The sequence below is a fragment of the Brachyistius frenatus genome, unplaced genomic scaffold, assembly GCF_029030835.1.
Source record: "Brachyistius frenatus isolate BFR_SWC_R1_liver_20210118 unplaced genomic scaffold, ASM2903083v1 Contig_17, whole genome shotgun sequence".
Lineage (NCBI taxonomy): Eukaryota > Metazoa > Chordata > Actinopteri > Embiotocidae > Brachyistius > Brachyistius frenatus.
The window spans coordinates 3299496-3320716 of NW_027210616.1; the positions used below are offsets into that span (position 1 = coordinate 3299496).

A 21221-nucleotide genomic window follows, 5' to 3' on the forward strand; every position below is an offset into this window, starting at 1 on the left:
GGATAAACACTTTTCCCACCTCTTTTAAGGGTAAACTAACTGATCAGTCAATAAACCATTGAAGATATTACAGAGACAATGCAGAATCAAGTCATTATGTTCTTTATCTGCATACGTGTCTGCTGTTTATCATCAGATAGGCAGGGAAGTGGGGTTACAAAGATCAGGGAAAAAAAAAAAACTGTCCTTGTTTCAGGGATTATTTCAGGAAAAACTGAGGGAAAATGTATACTGCGAACATTCTTTTTTTTAAATCTTCTCTACAATCTCTTGTACTGCATCACACTGGTTGTCAGACTGTCTGTCTCTCTGACCAATCAAAAACTATGTGCTATGGCAAGATGCTAGACAATTACTGGCCTCATTATCATCCAAAACGGGAGAAGCTTGGCTCCTAACTGTTCCTGGAACTACACGATGAGCATGTGGCATCTAGAGCTGCAACAATTACTTGATTAATTGATAAATTGAGCGACATAAAATTAATCGCCACCTATTTTTAAGATTAACCGATCGTTTTGAGTCATTTAAAAAAAAGAAGAAAGAAAGAAAGTTAAAATATTCTGATTCCAGATTGTTAAATGTAAATATTCCTCCGTGATAATAAACTGAGCCTTAATAATAAACTGGCGATCTGTCCAGGATGTACCCTGCCTTTGCCCAAAGTGAGCTGGGATAGGCTCCAGCCCCCCCTTCCCCCGTTACCCTGTTCAGGATGCAGCGGTATAGATAATGGATGGATGGTAAACTGAATATCTTACAATGTATACAATGCACATCCTCAACTCAATTTGAGTGGATTTAAGATCCATCTGCTGTTGTTATCATTTTAATAAGTGAATATGTCTTTCAAAGACCAAATGATGACACCTTACCCATGCGCTCTCTCATCTCTCATTCCATCTCACACTTTGACCGATTTCTACTTTCAATCAGGGAGAAACACTTATATTTTATACTACATACAATGCATATTACATACTTATTATTACATTCTTAGTTCAAGTACAAGTTGTGCAGCCATTACTGTGTGAGTAAATGATTAAGGTTATGTTGGCAGGAGATCTTGTTTTATCTAACATAAAGACCAGCAACATGTGGGTTGAGGGAACAGATTACCATGAACATCTGATTCTGGACAAACCAGGGAACTTGTGAATTACAGCCACCTGGACAGCAGGCTGCCCAAAGTCTGTTTCTGACAAGAAGTTAGATCAAAGTAGCATCAAACACTAAGTTGGAAGCCTAATTTATGCATGCGAGGATAAAAACACATCCTACATAACTCCATTTCATGCAGTCCTTTGTTTCTCGTTAATAACACAAAATAAGGGCCAAATGAGTCATACTAATTCGGAAATATTTCCCATCTTCTTTCCAGTCCGGGCTGCAGAAGGGAGCCAACAGGCTTACATAATGCTCCCTTATGCATGAGCAGCCATGTTCACACCTCAGTATGGATCGTCAACTTTACCATCCATCCCCTACTCCGCTCAGCACACACGGACACTCCTTTACCAGGACCGGACTGACCTGGCAGCCAGAGAGTGAGGACGAAAAACTGAGAGTGGGAGGAAGAGCGAATGTGAGAGAGAGAGAGAGAGAGAGAGAGAGAGAGAGAGAGAGAGAGGGGGGAAGTAAAACAGGATCCAAGGATGCAGGCACATCTAGGTTTTCTAAATCAACAACAACCAGCTCCCAGGAGCAGTAAGCCAAGAACACCCCCGTGGAGTACCAGTGTTCATTTATTTGAATCGGATGCAGTGACTCTGAAGTTATCCTCTGTGTACTCTAAATGTAATGCAGGCATTCCACACAGACAATCCTGTGAACAACCAATATAACATGAGGTAACAATGTTGGACACAACAAAAGGAAAACACGTACAAAGGGCTGTGCAGATAAAACATAAAATGCAAGTAAAGGCGCCATCTACAAACCAAATTAGCTTTTAGTCAAAGTACATGTGAAGGGCTCTGACTTCTACTTCAGGGTCACAGTTCAAACTGCCAACAGTATTAGTTGGCTGGCTTTCACTTTCACTTGTGCCCATCTCTTAAAGATTGATTATGCACAAGAGCCTCGCTAATGCATACAGTTTCAAGGTCACGGGCCAATCAGACAAACAATCGCTAGATTTTATGCAGACTAAGCCGACACTGCTGCTCACAAGCTGCACAACAACCCACATAAGGAAGCACTTGGCCGCAGTGAGGATATAAAAAAAGAAAAAGAGATGTTGATATCTACACGCACATAACTCGTGCTAAGAACTATTCTATAAAAATGAGGAAGCAGTCTTTGCCTTGGGGTTCGAAAGATAAGAAGAGCACTATTGAATGGCCATCGATTTAGTGGTGGATTCACTGTGAAATATAATAGGGGTCAGCCGATGGGGTCCACTTCATTTTTGAGAAGTTACGTGAATGCAATGCTCATTTTCAAAATAGCGGGCTTAGGGCCACACGAAAAATGCTAATGCAAGGAAAAATAGAACTGGTTGCATTTTCTTTACTTCATTGTCAAAGGTCAAACAAAGCCATTCGATGCCAATGATGTTAGTCACTAAAAGCATAGAGTCGAGGGCCCGTGTGTCAATATCAGACAGTAGATTCATTCTTAATGAAAGAGCATCAGCTACAAAACATGGAGATCAATAAAGCAAACATCCAGTGCTGAATTGAGCTGAGATGTAATTGCTCAGTCAAAACTAAATGGTGCATTAGAGAATTGAGTAAGGCTGAAACTTTACATTAAATTATGCTGTAAATTGAATTATGCACACATTGTGAAATGAGCACAGACCAGGATGTGTGCGTGTGGTGGTAGAGGGGTAAGGGGGTGGGGGGTTGCACGCTCCACTGAGAGCAGGGGGAATGTAAGACTGCATTCAGCTGCTGCCAAACTCCCAATGATGAATCTGGTCTGATGACACGGCGTCCTGTCGCACCATCTCACTATTCAGTGACTATCCAGTTTGTCACAATCTGCACGCTGTTTGCTGAACAAACAGCCTGAGTAACCAGAAAATCACAAGAACCTGTTCACTGTAGTACAATCTAACACAACAATTACTTTCTGATAGAAAAGAATATTTTTTATATATATATAAAGTTGCATTGGATGGCATTATAAATCCTTTGTGTCGGCAAGGCCGATAGACAAATAGTTGCAACTTAATATGCTGTTGTTCAACTAAGCAATCAATCAAACAGTCGTTTCAGCTCTAATAACAACACAACCAAGTCCACAGAGGGTCAGAAGTGATAGTGTAAAGGAGCCTGTTAAAGTGAGATTCCTTACAAACTTCATGCCATAAGACACCCATAGCTCCAAATACATGATCCATCTATCAAAATCCAACATCAGCTCTGTAAGCCCCACCTGGAAAGTTCCTGAGCCTTCAGAAAATACCACGCCCTGAGCTGGGACCTTTTCGGGAATAAAACTGTATTTCCTGAAATTCATTTAAACCCGGTTGTTTCGGTGGAGTTTTAGATGAGGGAACAGAGTTCCTCTAAAGCAGAGGTCTCCAACCATTTTTTTTTCTCTGACAGCTACTTTGACATAATTAAAGTGTCAGAGAGCTATCCATGTAGCTCTCGGACAATGTAACATTTACTCTCATAGCTGAGGTCAACCAAACCAGCTGAATATGGTCCACAGTAGCTCACAAGCTACTGGTTGGAGACCCCCGCTCTAAAGGTTCCTGTTGTCCCTCTGAAAGTTCTTACAGTGGAAATTCACCTATGTACAACCCTCAGGTGACATGTGAATCACACAAGAATAAAACAACAAATCCAGTTTTCTTTGACATCTCCCTTCTTCACAGACATACACATGTTGCCTTTTACGGCCTGCAAGCCTGTCAGAGAACATACCATTACTGGTTCTGGCTTGCAGGACTGCAAAGTGTGTTTTGATGCTTGCATCTTCAGTTGCTAAGCTTGGCGTCAAGGTTTAGCTGAAGTGTGGCTCCAGAAGCTTGCATGTGTCTATGTCCAGATGAGGGGTAGAAGATGACACCGTGGCGCGTGGAAGGAAATTTTTTTTTTTAAATGAGCTTGTGATAGCAAGTGTGACAGCGATACAGGGAGTATTATTTACCCTGACAACAATAGATTTTGTGGTCAAACCAAATCGATGCTGTTACTTTTTCTTACAAAAGTGCTGGAGCAAACTGGGGGGAAAAAAACAAGCTCAAAAGAATGCAGTGCATTCAGCTTTGTTCTCATCAGTCTGCTTTTGCGATTTTGTAACGTTGTGTACAGAGGACAAAATCACTAAGCTCTTCCAGTACAGGGCGCAGGAGCTGTGCCGTTAAGCTTCAAAAAAATCCACTCAGGAAATCTACTTAAAAACATTTAATGAAGTGTGAGGGAGCTGTGCAAATAGGAGAGAGCACAGGGGACCAATGCTTGAACTTCTTTATATCCTGCACATGTACCTACAACAATGTGCACAACACTGAGAATGACAGGGTCTTTGTTAAGTTCATGTTCCCATTCGACTTTAGTTTCCATTTCATGTCATTCTCTGGACAAAAATTAACCAAGCGCCTTACAATGTTATTTATTATGCAGTTAAACACACTGTGTGTGTGTGTGTGTGTGTGTGTGTGTGTGTGTGTGTGTGTGTGTGTGTGTGTGTGTGTGTGTGTGTGTGTGTCAGGCTTACAATAACATACAACAATAACCGCTCCTACTGCGTCTTACCTAACCTATCAGGTTTTATGAAATGTCTCTCCTGCCATTTAATGTGATGCCTACTTGTTGTTGTTCCTCTCACCACAAAGAAGAGGAACTATGAGTAGAAGTAGCAAAATATCATCACGATATTTCAGCAATTTTCTTGCCGATTTGAAAAAAATACTGAAAAATGTTTTGTTACTAATTTCAAGAACATAAAACTGCAACAAAACAAATGATTAAAGTTGTATATGTCAGCAAAAATGTAACACTTTGACCTGAAATATTCATTATTCTTATCCAAAGCGAACATATTGTTGTGGTTCTCTGTACACCTAATCTTTTGTTGCCAAACCACTGAAGTCAAGCCCCTTTTTATGAGAAGTAATTCCTCCACTGTGAAGCCGCTTTTACCCACGCTTGTTTTTGCCATGCGGAAGTTACGCCACATAATGGGTATGCCATCATTATTAGGTCAACAGGTCGGAATAACGCCAAATCCCGATATGCATTTTTCTTTATCACATAAAAAAAATCATATCAATATCATCGTGAACGATAGAGCCCACCCCTAGTCCCGGGAGAAGATGTATGGCATTACATATTAAATACTGGCCTAAAGTTGAAATGGTGTTCTGAGAGTAATGGAATACATAAATGCCAGTGCAGATGTTTAACCGCCAGTAAACCGTTTCAAGAAATGGTAATGATAACAGTAAAAACAGCCTAACAGCAACATAAAGTTGCCGTTATGACAGGCTGAATAGAGTTGAGTGATGAATGTTTGAATGCAAGGGGAAAGATGCATGTGTTGAGTCAATGCTGTTAGTCACTGCAGCACTCTCTCTTCTCTCTCTCTCTCTAGTCTCTCTCTATTCTCTCTCCCACTTGCCTGCCCTATTCCAGCATGCTCACTGTGCTTCACTAATTGTAACTCTCTCAGTTTTGATTACACATCCAAGTTCTCATTGCCTCGACTGCAGAGAATTTACAGAGGCTACATTATCTTTTTAGGAACATTTAGCACAAAGGCACATTCACATCAAACCAAAATTAAAGGTTCGTCACTACAAGGACTTCAAGAAGTACTCCCCTCTTTGTTGCGTTTGCTTTGCAGCAAACACGTTTTTAATGAAGCTATTTTACGTAGGCTAATTTGTCTAATTTCAGCACAAAAATCCTTTGTGATATTTGAGTATAGTAAATCCTTTTCATCTGAAAAATATAACTAGAACTTACTTTACTCAGTATTCAGGAAGCCATGCTACCTCACTTGAAAATAACGTCAAACATATAACATTTTCTACACTCCATTTTCAGATTGCAGTGACAGTTTTACATATATTTTCCAAAGAAAGGTTTTTCCTCTGTATATCTGCATCGAATAAATATTATTAGTGTGCATCATCAAAAAATACAGAGATTCTCTATGCAATTGTAGAAATATCTATATCTTGTTCAATTAGTAAGCTTCAAGCTTTGCTCATAAATGCAATATAACTAGTTGCTAAATGACCAAATTGTTTATTGCTACTGTAGGAGTTGTAGTTTTAAGGTCTAATATATCATGTTTATGAAATATTTATGTTAAGATATTAGCTTTAGTAGTCTTCTCCTTTCCTTCGTGAGCAGAAAATCGCTCCAGTTAAAAAAAAACAATGAATAGAATATATTGATGAGAGCCAGGTTGTTGCTGAAGAGAAAGCAAGCACGCTCAGATCAAACTTACTTATGCACAACAGGTAAAAACAAATACCTGTCTGTTTACGTTGAGTTAAGCAGGCTGACTAAGTTGAGAGACCTTCCTTGGGGCATAACAGTTCAACAAATGTCAAAGACTATTTTGGACTGGCAATAAATAAAATTACAAGGCTGTTAGCAGAGATGACTATTTCTTCAATTTCCTTCTACTTTGTCAAATCACCATTCGAAGCACCATTCATGTCATATAGAAGCAGGTCAAGGTACTTCGCATCGTAAAAAAACAATTCAATCGCGTGAAAAAAAGAAGAAGCTTAAAAGAACATTTGACAGTTGAACAGATTTGGGCACAAAGCAACAGACCTCAACATACTGAAATGTAGTTAACAAATTGAGCCTCTGAACAAAATCCACATTATTGTTAGTTAATAACAGTACAACACAGACAGCTACCAAATCAATGAAAAGCCGAGACATTACTCTGTAATGATACTATAACAGGAGTTACCTCCATTATGGATTCACCCACACTTGGCCTAAGACCCCATATCAGAGGCTCTCCTCTGGCCGCTGTTTGCACACAGTGATGAATAGCCTCACAGGGTAATAGTCCAACTTGAACTGAGGGCTGATCCTAAGGAGCTGTTGTGTATAGGCAAAGGCTCATTGTTCTACGAGCATCCCTGCAGCTGTACAAGACACAGAGTGTACTGTACCATGGGCTGGTACTGGCCTACATTACACTGTGTCCCTCGACAATGGGGAGGAGGGGAAACTCATCTAGACCTCGCACTGGGAGCTGCTTCCTCAATCATTTGGTCGACTCAAAAAGCCAGACAGATATTGTTTTAACTTGTGTTAGCCAACGATGATTAAAATGCCAAATGTCTAAAAAACCACTGACATTTTGTGAGCAGGTAACAGGTGGCCACGAGATTAAAGGCTTTCCCCAAACCGAGGAATGAATTGTTCATTGGTTTCTGTTTGTGTAATGTGCAACTGGAAAGACTACCTCGGCTATTGTTTGACACCACAGAAGAGGACAAAAAAATGTTGTGGAACACAATAAATGACCATAGATTTTACAAGAGGAAATGTGTAAGCAAGTCACACAATGCTGACAGAGGTCTGCGGTCAGTCATGTATCTGAGGCACGCTGTTCCTCTGAATAGAATATAACAAAAGACCACACGGAAGACAAGAATGTAGTCTAAACTTCACGTGATGAATCTAAAAATAATAAGATTATATATATATATATATATATATATATATATATATATATATATAATCTTATTATTTTATTATCTTTCCACTGGTTTATAGTCATAAAACATATTTACTGAGGCTTTGGTTTTAAGATTAGATATCACTTCACCTTCTGAACTTTATCCCATAGGACCAGTTAGTTCACTAAATTCAAGGAGAGGTTGACAAAAGTGCATTATTTTCTGGGGCTCTTATGGAGAAAACCTCCACGTTTTGTGTTTTAAGGCGAGGAAAAGTGAGCCCATTTCGAGCTGCAGCATAGTCACACTTTAATCTATAATTAAAGAGAATTTAAAGTAGTGTAGCCTTAAATGGAGTATGGTTTTTCCAGCCAAGTGCACACACTCTCTGTGCTCTCTGTTTGTATGCGTGTGACAAATCACCAGATGCAGCTACTTAGATGAAGGTGCTTGATCCAGCTGCTTTTTTTCCATGTCGAGTATGGGTAACTAAACTGCACAACTCTACAATGGTTTTATCCCGCCCCACCACATCTGGCAGGGAGCCATGCGATACCAACAAAAAGGCATTTACAGTACATGCTAATGCTGACGAGCTTTAAAAAAAAATCTCCATCTCAGCTACAGCCCGACTGATGACATTATCTTTAATAATGTACCAGGCTACACTGGCCGTAATTGCCATTCGATTAATTATCCTGAGACAGTGCAAAGGAGGGCAACAAGACTAATGGCAAAAATCAATGTGGCCTTTTGCTTCCGCTGCTTCGAGGCCATGGTAGATTTGGGTTTTTCCCCAACCAGCGTTTCCTCCCACTGAACTGTGACCACGTTAAAAAGACTCCTTTTTCTCCTTTCCACTGAGCAACACCGCCTGCCTACCTTTGGAGTTTGCCGTTGAGGTAATCATTGTCGGCTGTTTCTTAACCCGGGTTTCGGGTGCGTGGAGGGGAGGGGGAGGGGGGAGGGGGCATTCGCATGTCTTCAAGCTCTCGTTAAATCTTCACATGGTGCGCCTCTTTTCTCTGTGTCAGCGAGTATACCCTATCATTTCAGGTGACTACGAAAAACTGGGTTGATGAAACATCACAGATGCTGATGTACCCCCCCCCCCCTTTCTCTGTGCTCACACAGAGAGTGAGGCGTAGACACAGACGGGGGAAAAAAAAAACACACACACACACACCTAAGCATTCTCTTCACATCTCACTGCGAAGGCTTTCTGAGTAATGCTCGAGCTGGAGCATGGCACAGAAAATCTCTGGATGAGCCTTTATACATATATGGATGATGAGGATGCATTTTGAGTGCCACTAGGCTGGCGAGGATACTTGGGTCAGGAAAGGGAGGAGCAATGTGAGGAGAATTCAAAATAAATGAAGCAACCTGAATTATTTAGAGGTACAAACTGAGAATTCAATCTAGCTCTTAAGAGGAAGTTGAAAATTGCCACAAAAAGCCATCCATGGCCCCCTTATATCCAACCTGAGCCGCCCACTCCAATGTTATCCACTACAGGAAGCCTGAAAGAGTCTATCCATTAGGTGGAGAAAGAGATGGAGAGGTGCAAAGAGGCTACAGGTCCACCCCCTGGTTTCACTCCAGTTTCTCGGGTTTGAGTTACGCAGGGCTTTCCTGCCTCCCACACTATATTTCATCAGCCCGCTCTGCCACAGTCGGCCGTTTATTCCTCCACACTGTCTCCCTCCCCATGCTAAATATATTTACTATCCCGCCGTGTGTTGCAGATGAGCTCCTTTGGCTGTGTTTCCATTATTGGGCATGGTACAGGAGGCCAGACGGAGAGAGGAAGGAAGGGAAAGAAATTAGAGTAAGCAATTCTGTTCGCCGGCCGGTTCGCGGCTGCAAGACTAATGGCAGCAAATCTGAGCACAGTTCTGATCAATACGCATCTCTCCTAATCAAACAGGCCCGATAAATCAAACGGCTTTACATGCCTTGTATGGTCTGTGGCCCTCGCATGCACTCTTACCCCAACTGCTTACACAAAAGTGATGAGTCCATTTGAAAAGTCATCCGTTACTAAAAGCCTCTAATATGTGTCCTACAGGAGCTACTGGCTGCTCCCAGATGTAAGCATGTAGAAATAAGACTGACATGAAAAAATATATTTGAAATAGGATGGAAAATTAAGCAAAAAAATACAAAATGACACAAGCATGAGGCACATTTTATCTTATTGAATGCCAAAAATGCTGCATACTAGACTGACTGTTTGAAGTATTGTCTTTTACTGCAGAATGAAACATTAGCTTCCATTTAGAATAGCAACATTGGCTAAAGAGGAAGGAAATATATTTAAGCCAGTGTATTTACGACGGCGAGAGGATTTGTGTGGACATCACAAACGTGCAGCTGCCCTTGGCTGACCTGAGAAACCAGTTTGCCGAAACCCGGGGCTTCAAAACACATTTAACATGCAATCCTTCAAACCCCTCACACATAACAACATCTCTTGCCCAGTAAGGGCCTGATTACTAGTGCTGGGGTCACAGGCAAGCAGAGACAGAGCTAAAGCAGGCAGGCAGGCGTCAGTACATCAACCTGCAGCTGCATGGAAAGACTGGAGAGATGGAGTGGTGAAATCCTTACGGAAGCCTTGAAAACACAACTGAACTGGCAGTTAAATTGTATAAATTTCACATGACATTCTGCTTAGAAATCAGAATCCAACCCAAATGGAAAACCCGCAAAACTTCTTCACCAGCAGCTGATCATTATTTTCATCAACAACTAATCTGCCAATTAGTTTCTTGCTAAATCATTTTTTTTTTATATAAAATGCGAGAAAATAAAGTCCAAAGGTTTTCACATTGTCTTTCACATAAGACAAAAAGGCGAACAACTGGCACAACTGGAAAGCTGCAAGTGGAGAATTTTGGCTCAAATGATTAAGTCGTATTAAAAATGCTTGTTCAATAAATAAATTCAATGACAAATAATTCAAGCGCAATGTTCTTCTATTATACAATCCTGATACAATGGAATTCTGTTAAGAGTCAACATGTTTACTTCCTGCTTTTGTAAAGGGTAAATGCCCCTGCAGAGCTTCCATCCTCTAACCAACGTGTGCAAGACAGATATATTTAACACGAGTCTGGGTGTCATTCACTACTGAGCAGGAGTATTTGCTATAGTACCGTAACAGAATCCAAATATAAAGCAGAAACTTCACATCTTTGATTTTAACTCAGCTAGAGCTATACTAGTTACCATGGTGCAAAAAAAAAAAAAGATTAAAAAAAAGATACTGGGGTGCTCAAGGCAGGGGATCCCACAATGAATACTATCACATTTCCGCCAGGCTTCACCTCTCTCAGATCACACTGTTGCCTTCAAGGGCTTGAACAAACATCAAAAGGCAACCGTGCGATTTTGCATTCCTGTCAAGAGCATTACAACCTCTGGAGCCCCCCCGATGAAAAACCCTGCCCCGCTCGTTCCCACAGCCATCTTTAATGAATTTCCAAAGACACACTCGGGGTTTAGTGGCACAGCGCATCATAGTGGGAGAGTCGAGAGAAACATGAGGCTTTCCTCTGTGCCTTTTGGGATGAGCAATCCCTCTCCCCCTTCTTTTTCTATCTTGCTCCCTCTTCATGATGCACGTGTACCTCCCGTGGGCAAAGGGAGGGTGGTGTGAATCAGGCGGCAGAGAGCCAGAGCCGGAGATAGCAGCACTGTGTGCATCAATGACAGTGTGGCTGGCTGCTCTGCACAAAATATTATTTACAGCTCACACTGAAGAGAAATTACAGCAGCAATCCTCTCCAGAAGCGGGAAAATCAGCTGACCTGGCAACACTTAGAGAGAGGCCAGGAGGAGGGTCAGGCACTATAATTATTATATTGCTTCTCCTTATTCACTGTCGCTATCTATACTGCTCACATAGCGTGTGGGGGGGATTCAGCCTACGGGTGACAACAGGTTACTGGTGCATTAGAGGATGATAAAGAAGCAGCAAAGGCGGTTTAGCATTCATAAACCTGGCCTTGCAGATAGTTACTCCACTTTCAAACTAGCCTGCTCGTGATGGAGGAGGGCAATGAAACCGATGGATGAACTTTAAAAGGGTAAGCTGACCGATCTTGAAATATGATGTCGAAGCATTTTTATGCTGGCAAAACACCAACTTCTTGTACTGAACAAATTTGATGGCTAACCACTAAGTGGCAACCATTTAGGGCAATCACGAGATGCGGAACATTTTGTGATACGAGTGAAGGCGATAACATATGTTGCAATATGTTTTAGTGCATTTCCTTTTTTTGACTGCAGATTATGTCAACAAAAGAAAACTTTGTCAACATCTGTTTTATAGAATAAAGTTTTCAGTCTATTCGTCTCACTTCATTCATTTTTATTGCAGCAAAAGGGGATTGTCAAGCAGACAGACGGACCACAATTGTCATAACTAGGTGTCAAAAATGTTGCATGCACCTGACAATTTGTTTTTGTTTTTCATCTATACTTTGCTACCGTGTAGTGATTCCCTAATGCCGCGCAAAATACTACATTAACACTATGCTGTATCAATCCCCCCCCCCACACACATCTTTTACACTACACAAAAAAAGGGACTGCACAGTAATTAAAAGTCATTATAATATATACAAAAGATGGATTAGTCATTTTTCTGGTCAGTGATTAATCTGTTGAATATTTTGTTCTCTATTAACCAATCACTTGCTTTAGTTTATGACCAGATAAAATGCCGATCACAAGTTTTGCAAGCCTTTAAATGTGTGCTCTGAGCAACGGTCCGATATCACAAGATGTTCTTTATAACAGTATATAAATCTTCGCGGCTTACATAACTTGAGTGCATATTTTGAGCATTTAGGACCCCAGAGGGAAGCAGCCCACATCTCTGGGAACAGGTTTAGGTGCTGTCTTTTTTCTTCTTTTTTTTTTTTTAAATGAGCTTGTGGTTTCCAAGTTATTTCACACGCACCAGGCGGAAATCCTGAGTTTAGAGCAGCGGTGGCCGCGTGTGGCCCGAGAGATGAGTCGTCTTTAAAATAAAAAAAAATAAATAAAAAAAGAGCCGAGCTTGACATCCAACTCTCATCTGTCGTGACTTCCTGCCCAGAAAAGAACTTACCTTAGCGCTGAAAGCTAACAACAGGCTCGACTGACGGGAGAGCACGTGAAGTGAGACAACAGCTGTTGTGAAGTAACAAGTTTCTTATAAGCTGGATGCTTTCTCACGCGTTTACAGGGTGGTGGTGGTGGGTGGTGGGTGGTGGAGGCATTGTCAGGGCACAATCACAGCGGTTAAAAATGCTAGCAGGATGTCATAAGCTAACTGCGTGTGTGCGTGCGTGTGTTGATGCCCAAAAGCACACATACCAAACGGTTCAGTCGTCTCCGCAGCATCTTCTTCTTCTTCTTTTTTTGATTTCGCAACGCCGACGAGAACTCCTTGCGGTTCAAACGAAGACGCCTCCGGGGGCTCTGCTGCAGCTCCTCCGTGGAAAATAACTTCACATGTATGTTTGAGTTGACCCGCTAGCTCCTCAGCTATCTGCCCTCTCCTCTAACGTTACTTCTGGCTGTGTGAAATGCCGCAGCGACGCTACATCGTTTCCATTTTGGTTGATTTCGGTATCTTCGCATTTCTCTCGCTCCTGTAATATATATTTATATATATATATATTTTTTTTTTCCGCGTTGCGGTGCACTAGTCGCGCTTCCCGTTGCTCAAGGCTGAAACAGTCGCTGACATTTCTCTCCGTGCCCTGTTGCTCGGACTCATCTGTCGCTCTCGGGTCCTTTTCCTTTCCTTCCCCACACACCGCCCCCCTCCCCCCGCTGACTCTGAAACTGCCCCGTCGACACGGTGAAAACTTAACTTCTCCTCGTCAGGTCCCTGCGCACGGTACGGTACGGCACGGCACGGCTCGGCTCGCCCTCCCTGTCAAACAGTTTCCACTCTAACAAGCGGCGGCGGCGGCAGCAGCAGTTTCCCACGTTCACTGGCTCCACCCGGCGAAGGTGCGGCGACTGTCACTCGCGTTGCATTATGGGTAATGCTGTCTAAAGCGCTATCATCTAAAATCCAAATTATTATTATTATTATTTTTTTTTTTTTTTTTTGTGACTGCAATCCGAGGATGACCGAGGTACGAACAGAAATCTCCAAATGATGGTCTATATCAGGGGTGGGGCCATTCATTTTCCCCCAAGGGGCCCTCATGAGAAACTGGGACTGTTGCGGAGGGCCGGACCAATAGGCTGAACTCAATTCTGCTCAATATTAATTTGATCTCTTTAGAAAAAGCAGTAAATTGTATGGTTTTTTTTTATTAGCTGCTACTGGTAGTAGTAGATGTTAGAATTAGGCTCTTAAAATGTGGTGCAAGCATTGTAAAAAAACGTCAATATTATATCACTATTCACGAAAAAGAGTTTGAAAATGAGCATGTTTTTGCAGTATTTCAAAGAAAAATATACAAAAATGTGATAAGTGCTATTGATATTTTGTTTGTAGTGTAATTACCTCATTTGCTGTTTTTCCAGTTGTTTGTTTTTGTTCAGTGAGAGAAGGGTTGGGTATTTTTCGGTTGTTTGTTTGAATCCCAAAAAACAGATCTCAGAAAGCAAAGTGCAAATAAAATTGGATCCTTTAAGTTCCTCGGATTTTCTTCCTACCGCCCACTGACAGGTCTCACTTTGCCTCAATTTCAAACCACACACTTGGCAATCGACGTACTTTTACAACATATACAGTAACTTTAAAAAAAATAAATTTCAACACACACACACACACACACACACTGACATGTGCTTCATTCACGCGAGGTCAGCAGCGGTAACGTTGTGCTTCCGTCAGCTTCATGGCTTCATTAGCCGCCAGCGGTGTGAGGCTAAAACAGCTCCTAACAATGACCATAATTAATCCACATCATACAAAACGTTGGTATCCTGACTGGTTTTTTTACTTTGCTATGTTCCTCAATGTAAATTACTCACAATTCTCGGACACAACTTAGTTAACAAGCACTCGATATCTCTTGGGAATCTCAAAATGTCGTACTTTGCTCCAAACCTTGTCTGCCTCACGCACCTGTCTCAGCTGCAGGCTCTCCGGTAGGTGAGTGCGTGATTCAGAGTGGGACGGGCGGCGAAGGGCTCTGCTCCGGCCAACCGCCAGGACGTTCAGACCACTGGCTCGCATGGTGAGACGTTTAGGGAACATCTGTAAATTGGGGGTACTGAACATTACCTGGGTTACACATGCATGATGTGCACTTATTTACGTGTGATTCCTAATTTACCATTGACCTCACGCGGGCCGGTCAGGTACAGCCAAAGGGCCGGATGTGGCCCGCGGGCCGTACAATGCCCAGGTCTGGTCTATATGGACAATGCAGATGAGTTTTCTATGAATTATATGCGGGTTTATAGATTAATACTACTCATAGATGAAGGATGGATAGATCAACAAGATCTAACAGACCTTGCTGACCCATGTGTACCTTGGTAGAAGTAGGCATCCACTAAAAAGCAAGAGCAATAATGTGATCTTTTTGTTTTGGTCATAACCCTTGACAAGATCACGGGAGGGCTAAAACCAGCAAAATTAGGCACGTTGAATAATTGTTTATGTCCCAATGAAGAAGATGTAGTTTTGTAAATATGATAAAGAATTGTCTCCAGTTTTATAATAGGAGTAAGAATACAATTTGAAGTATGGGCAACTGAAAAGTTTGAGTTATGGCTTAATTTGGTTTCTATGTACATACATGTAGTGTCTTAACTGCTGGCGTCATCAGGCATAATATGCATGCGAGGCACATGAAATGCAGAAGAAGGTGGAATAGTGTGAAATAAAAAAACTGAAAAAACTGTGTCCTTAAGATCCAGACAGTTTCTCAATTATTGTGTATTGTGTGTAATCAAAGGAAATGCTGACATGCATAAGAAATAAAGGTACATGTAATCTTTTAGATCCGGTCATGTAATGTTGTTGATGAATCTTTTAGATGCTGGGTCACATTTATGAAAACAGTTTTTCTTTTACATTCTGAAAAACTGCATGTGAATTTAATGAATGTTGTTTTGAGTTATAAATTATAATCTGGATTTAAATTACTCTTACAAAAACCTTCTACAAAGAGATTATGTCTGAACCTTTAACCTCAAAATCCATATGTGCAACGTGAAATCAAAAGAAAACTCAAGCCAGACAATGTGGGTTATAGGGCACAAATGGCAGTCTGATTCTCTTGCGGTTCTTACAAGCTTATTTGCCTTTTTGTGCGTCATAGCCTAGTGACCTTCACAGCTATTTGCATGCGGCAACAGGTTTGCATTTTTTCCTTGGTGACTTTAAATGAAATGTGGTCATTTTAAAAACTGAGATAAGTGAAGAAAGAGGAAGTTTATGTAAAGCCTCATTATTCAGCCTATCAAGAACAGCAGCTCACTATGAGATATTTATGTGTCTGTTTGTGAATTAGTGTTCTGAACCACAAAATCATTGACAGTGGATGACCATGTAATCTATGCAGTTTGTGTTTTGTTTTCATTGGAAAGTGGAGGTCAACCCTGACTAAAATAAGGAGCACACGCACAAAACAAAGCATTAAGGTGGAAAGTCATAATAAGACTTCCTTTTCTTGGAAATTCACTCAGAAGATAATTCCCCAAAAGTTATTTATAAGATTTTGTTAGTTTACACATTAACACAGGCAATCAGCACCTCTAATATAGTTCAATCCCAACAACTAACTTGTTCCAAAGACGGTTTAAAGTCATATAATCCTGTTTATCCTGTAAATTAAAGACTCTCAAAGTCATAACTTTTGAAACTTCTGAGAGCATCCTGTTTGTAATATGTGGTTTTGCATATTAGTGTCCAGTATTAGCTAGTATTTAGTGTACCACTCAGAGACTTCATTAATAATATACTGACTTTAACATGCTGTGATGCAGAGAAAACACACAACATCTCCACAACATTAAACCAGGGCCTTAAAATTACTCTACAACTGTAGTAACTGTCACCACTGAAAAAAAAACACGATGTAAGTGCCTGTGTAAATGTTCATATTTTGACTGAAACCACTGAGGCAGCCCAAATATTTTCAAATGCATTGAAAACTGTGTTAAGATTTATGACTTTAAATGTTAGCTTCGTTAAAGATGAGACATGGCAGGCTAAAACATAGTGTTTTCAAGCGTTAATAAATATTCCAGATTTTGGGCTATTTTGCTTCCATATCATGTCTTCTATCAGACTTGTGGAAAGACAACTTCCAAAATCCACATGTAGGTGATTTGCTTTACTTCTTATTGTAGATGGGATCATGTGGGCTAATGACCATACTTATAGTGTCAATATTATGTTAAGAGCATTAAGTCCAAATAGAAGAAAAATTGATTGCATAAGGAGGAAGTATGTGTCACATAGCACCACTGCCTATGAACAAGTGCACAGCTGTTAATTGGACTCTATCTCCACCATGTGGCAAAATGAAGAAAGGATTTATTTTATTTCTCTACACGTGTCTTGGAATAGCTGTCTCCTGTCTATCTATCTCAGTACCGTCACAGCACAGGCAGTTGCAGTGTATCTCAGAGGACTTGATTTCAAGCATGGTAACAGCCATTTACAGTATTAATAAAGTATAATATACAATTTGCTGGCTCAATGTTGCATTACATATTTGTAGAGCTCTCAACGTGATTCAACAACATGATTCGTTTTTAATGGCGGCGACTTAAACTTGCTTCAACGTAATTGAATTCAAATTTAATGAAACGATCTCAATTAAATACATTTTCAGTACCTGTTCTGGAGATTTTGATCTTATCAATTGATTTTCTTTAGTCCCTTCTACCTTACAGTGGAAGACTGTGTGATGTGATTGAAAGCTCTAAAAATGCAACTAAATGGACGTTTTGATGAGATGACTTTGACAGCTGCTGTTTCCAGGGTGAACCATGAACTTTGAAGCTCAAACAGATTAATCGTTCTAAAATATTTTTGTAATTGTATGTCATTGAACATTGAACAATAGAAACTGTTTCATTGGCCAGAAGGACTGGTTTCATACCAGTTCAACAGCTGGTTAAGATTTTAAACTTCAACCGAGGTAACAATGATATGTCTGATTTTGACTGCAAGCTAAAAAATAAAAAATAAAAATGCTGAAGGGGGGGCTGGAAGGTTTACTTAAAATTTACTTACAAATGTACTTACAAATTTTAAAATAAAAAAAAAGAATAATTAAACTGTTATTCAAAAGAAAATATAAAGACATTTATCATAATTTTTCTTCTTCTTGGTCACTGTCTTTCATTCTCTACTATTACAAGCACGTCAATAGCACAAACATTTGCCTGTTGATTGTTTTCTGCAATGCAATGCATGGCCACCTGGTGGCAGCCCAGTAACATCAATGAGATGTCACTAACCTGTTGCACAGGAAAAGAGCAAGAGTGCAGAGCTGATTACAGTTTGTCTCAGGTTACATTTCATCAAAAGTTCACTGCAGTAATGAATCTTTGTTTTTCGTGGAGTTTCCTGAGGACTAAACTATTTAAACTGTAAGTACTGTTTTGAGACTGCAACTGAAGAAGTGAAGATGGTTAGAAAGTGTCTGTGACGGTCTTTCAAAGGTTGTTTTTTTCAAGATTTTTGCTTTTATATCCTCCAGTGAATGCAGAAAGAAAAAGAAACACAAAACATTGCATAAAATATATATCAAGTGACTCATGACTGTGAAAAAATAATGACAACATCCAACTGAATAGACCTATATACTGTAAGGCCTTTATAATTTCAGCACCACCGGCTGTGCCACGGCAATTGCCAGAAAATTTGGATATATTTATTTTCAAGGGAAAGTAAGCCTCAGGGGATGCTGAGAATACTATATTTTTGAATATTTTCTGCATTGATAAATTTATAGCAAAAAAATATATTTCAAACACATTTAACATTTATTGGAGTGTTTCTGAACAATTCCTGTTAAAAATCAGTCTCTATGTCTCTATGAATGATCTGATATGCAAAGAGTGCAACTGGTTCTAAGTTCTGGTCCCGGGTGAAGTGTACAGTGGCTGCTGAATTTACTGGGCATTCCTTTAGTGGTTCTGTGTGTCTCATCGGTAGTTCTGAATTCAAACTGACAGCCCCTGTGGAGGAGTCGGGAGACTTCCCTAGCCATCTGTCTTGGAGCAGCCCCCCTTCGACACCCCCTTCCCTCCCTCCACACATCCCTCATTCCCACACTGGGTCTTTGTCAGCAGTTCCTGTCCCTGGACTAGGCGTGGCGTGCGCAGAGGCTGGGGCGACCGTGGGTGCTTTCAGAGGCACCTGCAGATGGGACAAAGGGCCAAGGGTGCTGGGGCTGAAGACAGATTGATGCTTTGTGCGCCGGGGCTGGAGAGAGCGAGAGGGAGAGCGAGCAAGGGAGAGAAGGGAGAGAAGGGAGAGAGAGAGGGTGGTGGGGGATAGTTAGCTGAGAAGTTTTCGGGGAGAGGATTTTAGGGGGAGCAGGGGTGGGTTGAGGGTGAAGGGGGAGGTCTGTCACTCCAGTCTGTGTGAGTCCAAGCTTTGGAGGACCCAGAGAGATTGACAGCTTTTGTGGACTGCATCTCTGCACAATGGTGGTGCTTTAATGGGCGGTAAAGCCAGAGTAGAGCTTTGGGGAAGGTTTGGAGGGGAGGTGGTGCTTGGTTGTGGTTGCGATGGTGGCGGTGTGGGGAGGCTAAGAGATGGGGGGCCAAAGGCTTTACTGCTTTGCTTGGTGGGGACCAATTCATGCGTATTCAGTCCAAGGCTCGTTATTCACTGAATGCATCCAGTGGAGGAATGCAGTAGCATCAATTAGAATGTGTTAGCAGATAGCAATGCAGGGAAGAAAAACCTTTCTCTCCCTTTTGCTCACAGGACAACACAGTCCCACTATAGGAGGTGTCAGAGCCACAAAGCCTTTTTTGTGGGTCTCTCTCCATTACATTACCAGTGCAATATGTAAGGTGGGGACTCTTTTGATTTAAATTAAGTGGAAAAAACACTAAATCCTATTTTTATTCAGCAGGGATAATGGTGTTATACTCTATAAAGGTCTTTAACTACTTATCTGTGGCTTAAAATCTTCCCCAGCTCCCTTTTCACTCCACCTCAGTGTCTTACTCTCATTGGGGGCATTATATTTATTCAGTGGTGGAGGGTCAAAGACAGACTGTTAAACAAAGTTGCTTGTAGCCTTAACTGCCGCATCACTTCTAATTGTGTATCAGTGGGTCAGTGGTTTGTTGTGTTGTCCCTCCATAAGAAAGGAAGAGCGGATATGAATTTAAACAGTATCTTGTAAGGCATTGTTTGGAGTGGGCTCAGGCCACCACTTCAGAACCAGAGGGCCTTTTAGAGGTTTTTTTTTTCTATAACTTTCAAGGCAGTGATATAAAAGAAGAGGAAGGAGTGGAAAACAGTTTGATGGTGATCGCATGTCGGGGTTGACACACCATTCTGGTGTTTGAATGTAGAGAGGCCAGCCGTACATGCCATTCAAACTAATTAGACTGCACTTAATTGAATGCTTTTTCAGCTTGCCCACAGCAAACACATTCTGTATTTGAAAACAATGAAAATAGCTTTAATTTCAATCAGCCATGTCCCTCGGTTTTTTTGTTGTTGTTTTTTTTTCTTCACTAAAACATACTTCGTAAATTTTTAATTCATGCTTCTTGTGAGAGATTTAGAAAACAGGCATCACAGGGGGAAAAGGGGGCCATGGCACTGAGTAAGTTGAACAAACTGATTTTTAAGTTTTACATCCATGCACTCAGCATCCATTTTGTCTCCAATTTCCTTGCTTTTTACACAAGATGATACAGATGGCATGTGTGCTGAAATGGAATTGGGAATTTTTGTTCTCCTTAGGTTTAATGAGAACTAACTGGCAGGAACCTCTTGTAGAAAGGTGTGGATTTCAATATGAGCAATTATGCTTCATTTGAAGCCAAATGAGCCAAATTTGCATCCACTGAAAAGAGAACCAGAGTTAAACTGTATGAAAAGTGCAGTAAATTGGGGCAAACATCGCAACGTGCAGAAATGCATCTCCGCTGTAATTGTGTAATTGTAGAAGAGCTCTAAATGCACAGGCCAATTAAACTTGCTTCTTCTGCAAGGCAAAGAATTGGCAGGTTATTATGCAGGAAAGTATCAGCACATTTAAATAGCTGCCTCCTTCATGGGTGGGGATGGAGGCTGAGATCATTTGCAGCAAAATGGAATATCTGATCAAATATGGACAGATGTCTTCATACATGTCGAGCGGCTGTGAATTGGATTGGAAGAGGCAAGATAGATGGATGGCCTCCTCTAAGAGATAGAGCTTCCTGCCCTGAGTGCCGAGGGGGCACAAGAGGAAGAGGGTGAGAGAGGGGGAAGGTTAGGCTCTCAGTGGGGGGAGACATTTCCCTGAAACACCAGTTGATGGGTTTCTCCCACAAAGGGTGGAGTGACGCAGTCTGCACTGCTGCAGAACAGCCTGGTCTCTGTCTGGATTAGGCCCTGCAGCACACAAAGGAGAGCTCAAGTAAACGGTTCATGAATGTT

At 41.1% G+C, this 21221-nt stretch overlaps 1 protein-coding gene across 9 annotated transcripts in view; it reads right to left on the bottom strand.

Moving 5' to 3' along the window:
* The window catches only part of atp11c (ATPase phospholipid transporting 11C), a 39785-nt gene extending 26360 nt beyond the window's left edge, over positions 1-13425 (bottom strand). For 6 of the 9 annotated variants that reach the window (XM_069694348.1, XM_069694341.1, XM_069694339.1 and 3 more), the window contains exons 1-2: positions 12992-13425; positions 3882-3995 (exon numbers count right to left, since the gene is read on the bottom strand). In XM_069694348.1, coding sequence (XP_069550449.1) covers positions 3882-3932 — 51 coding nt within the window. In that variant the 5' untranslated portion in view covers positions 3933-3995; positions 12992-13425. Of the gene's footprint in view, positions 1-3881; positions 3996-6897; positions 7278-12991 lie in introns of those variants that run through there. The other 3 variants (XM_069694340.1, XM_069694346.1, XM_069694347.1) reach the window with 3 other exon arrangements.
* Positions 13426-21221: the final 7796 nt, after the last annotated feature.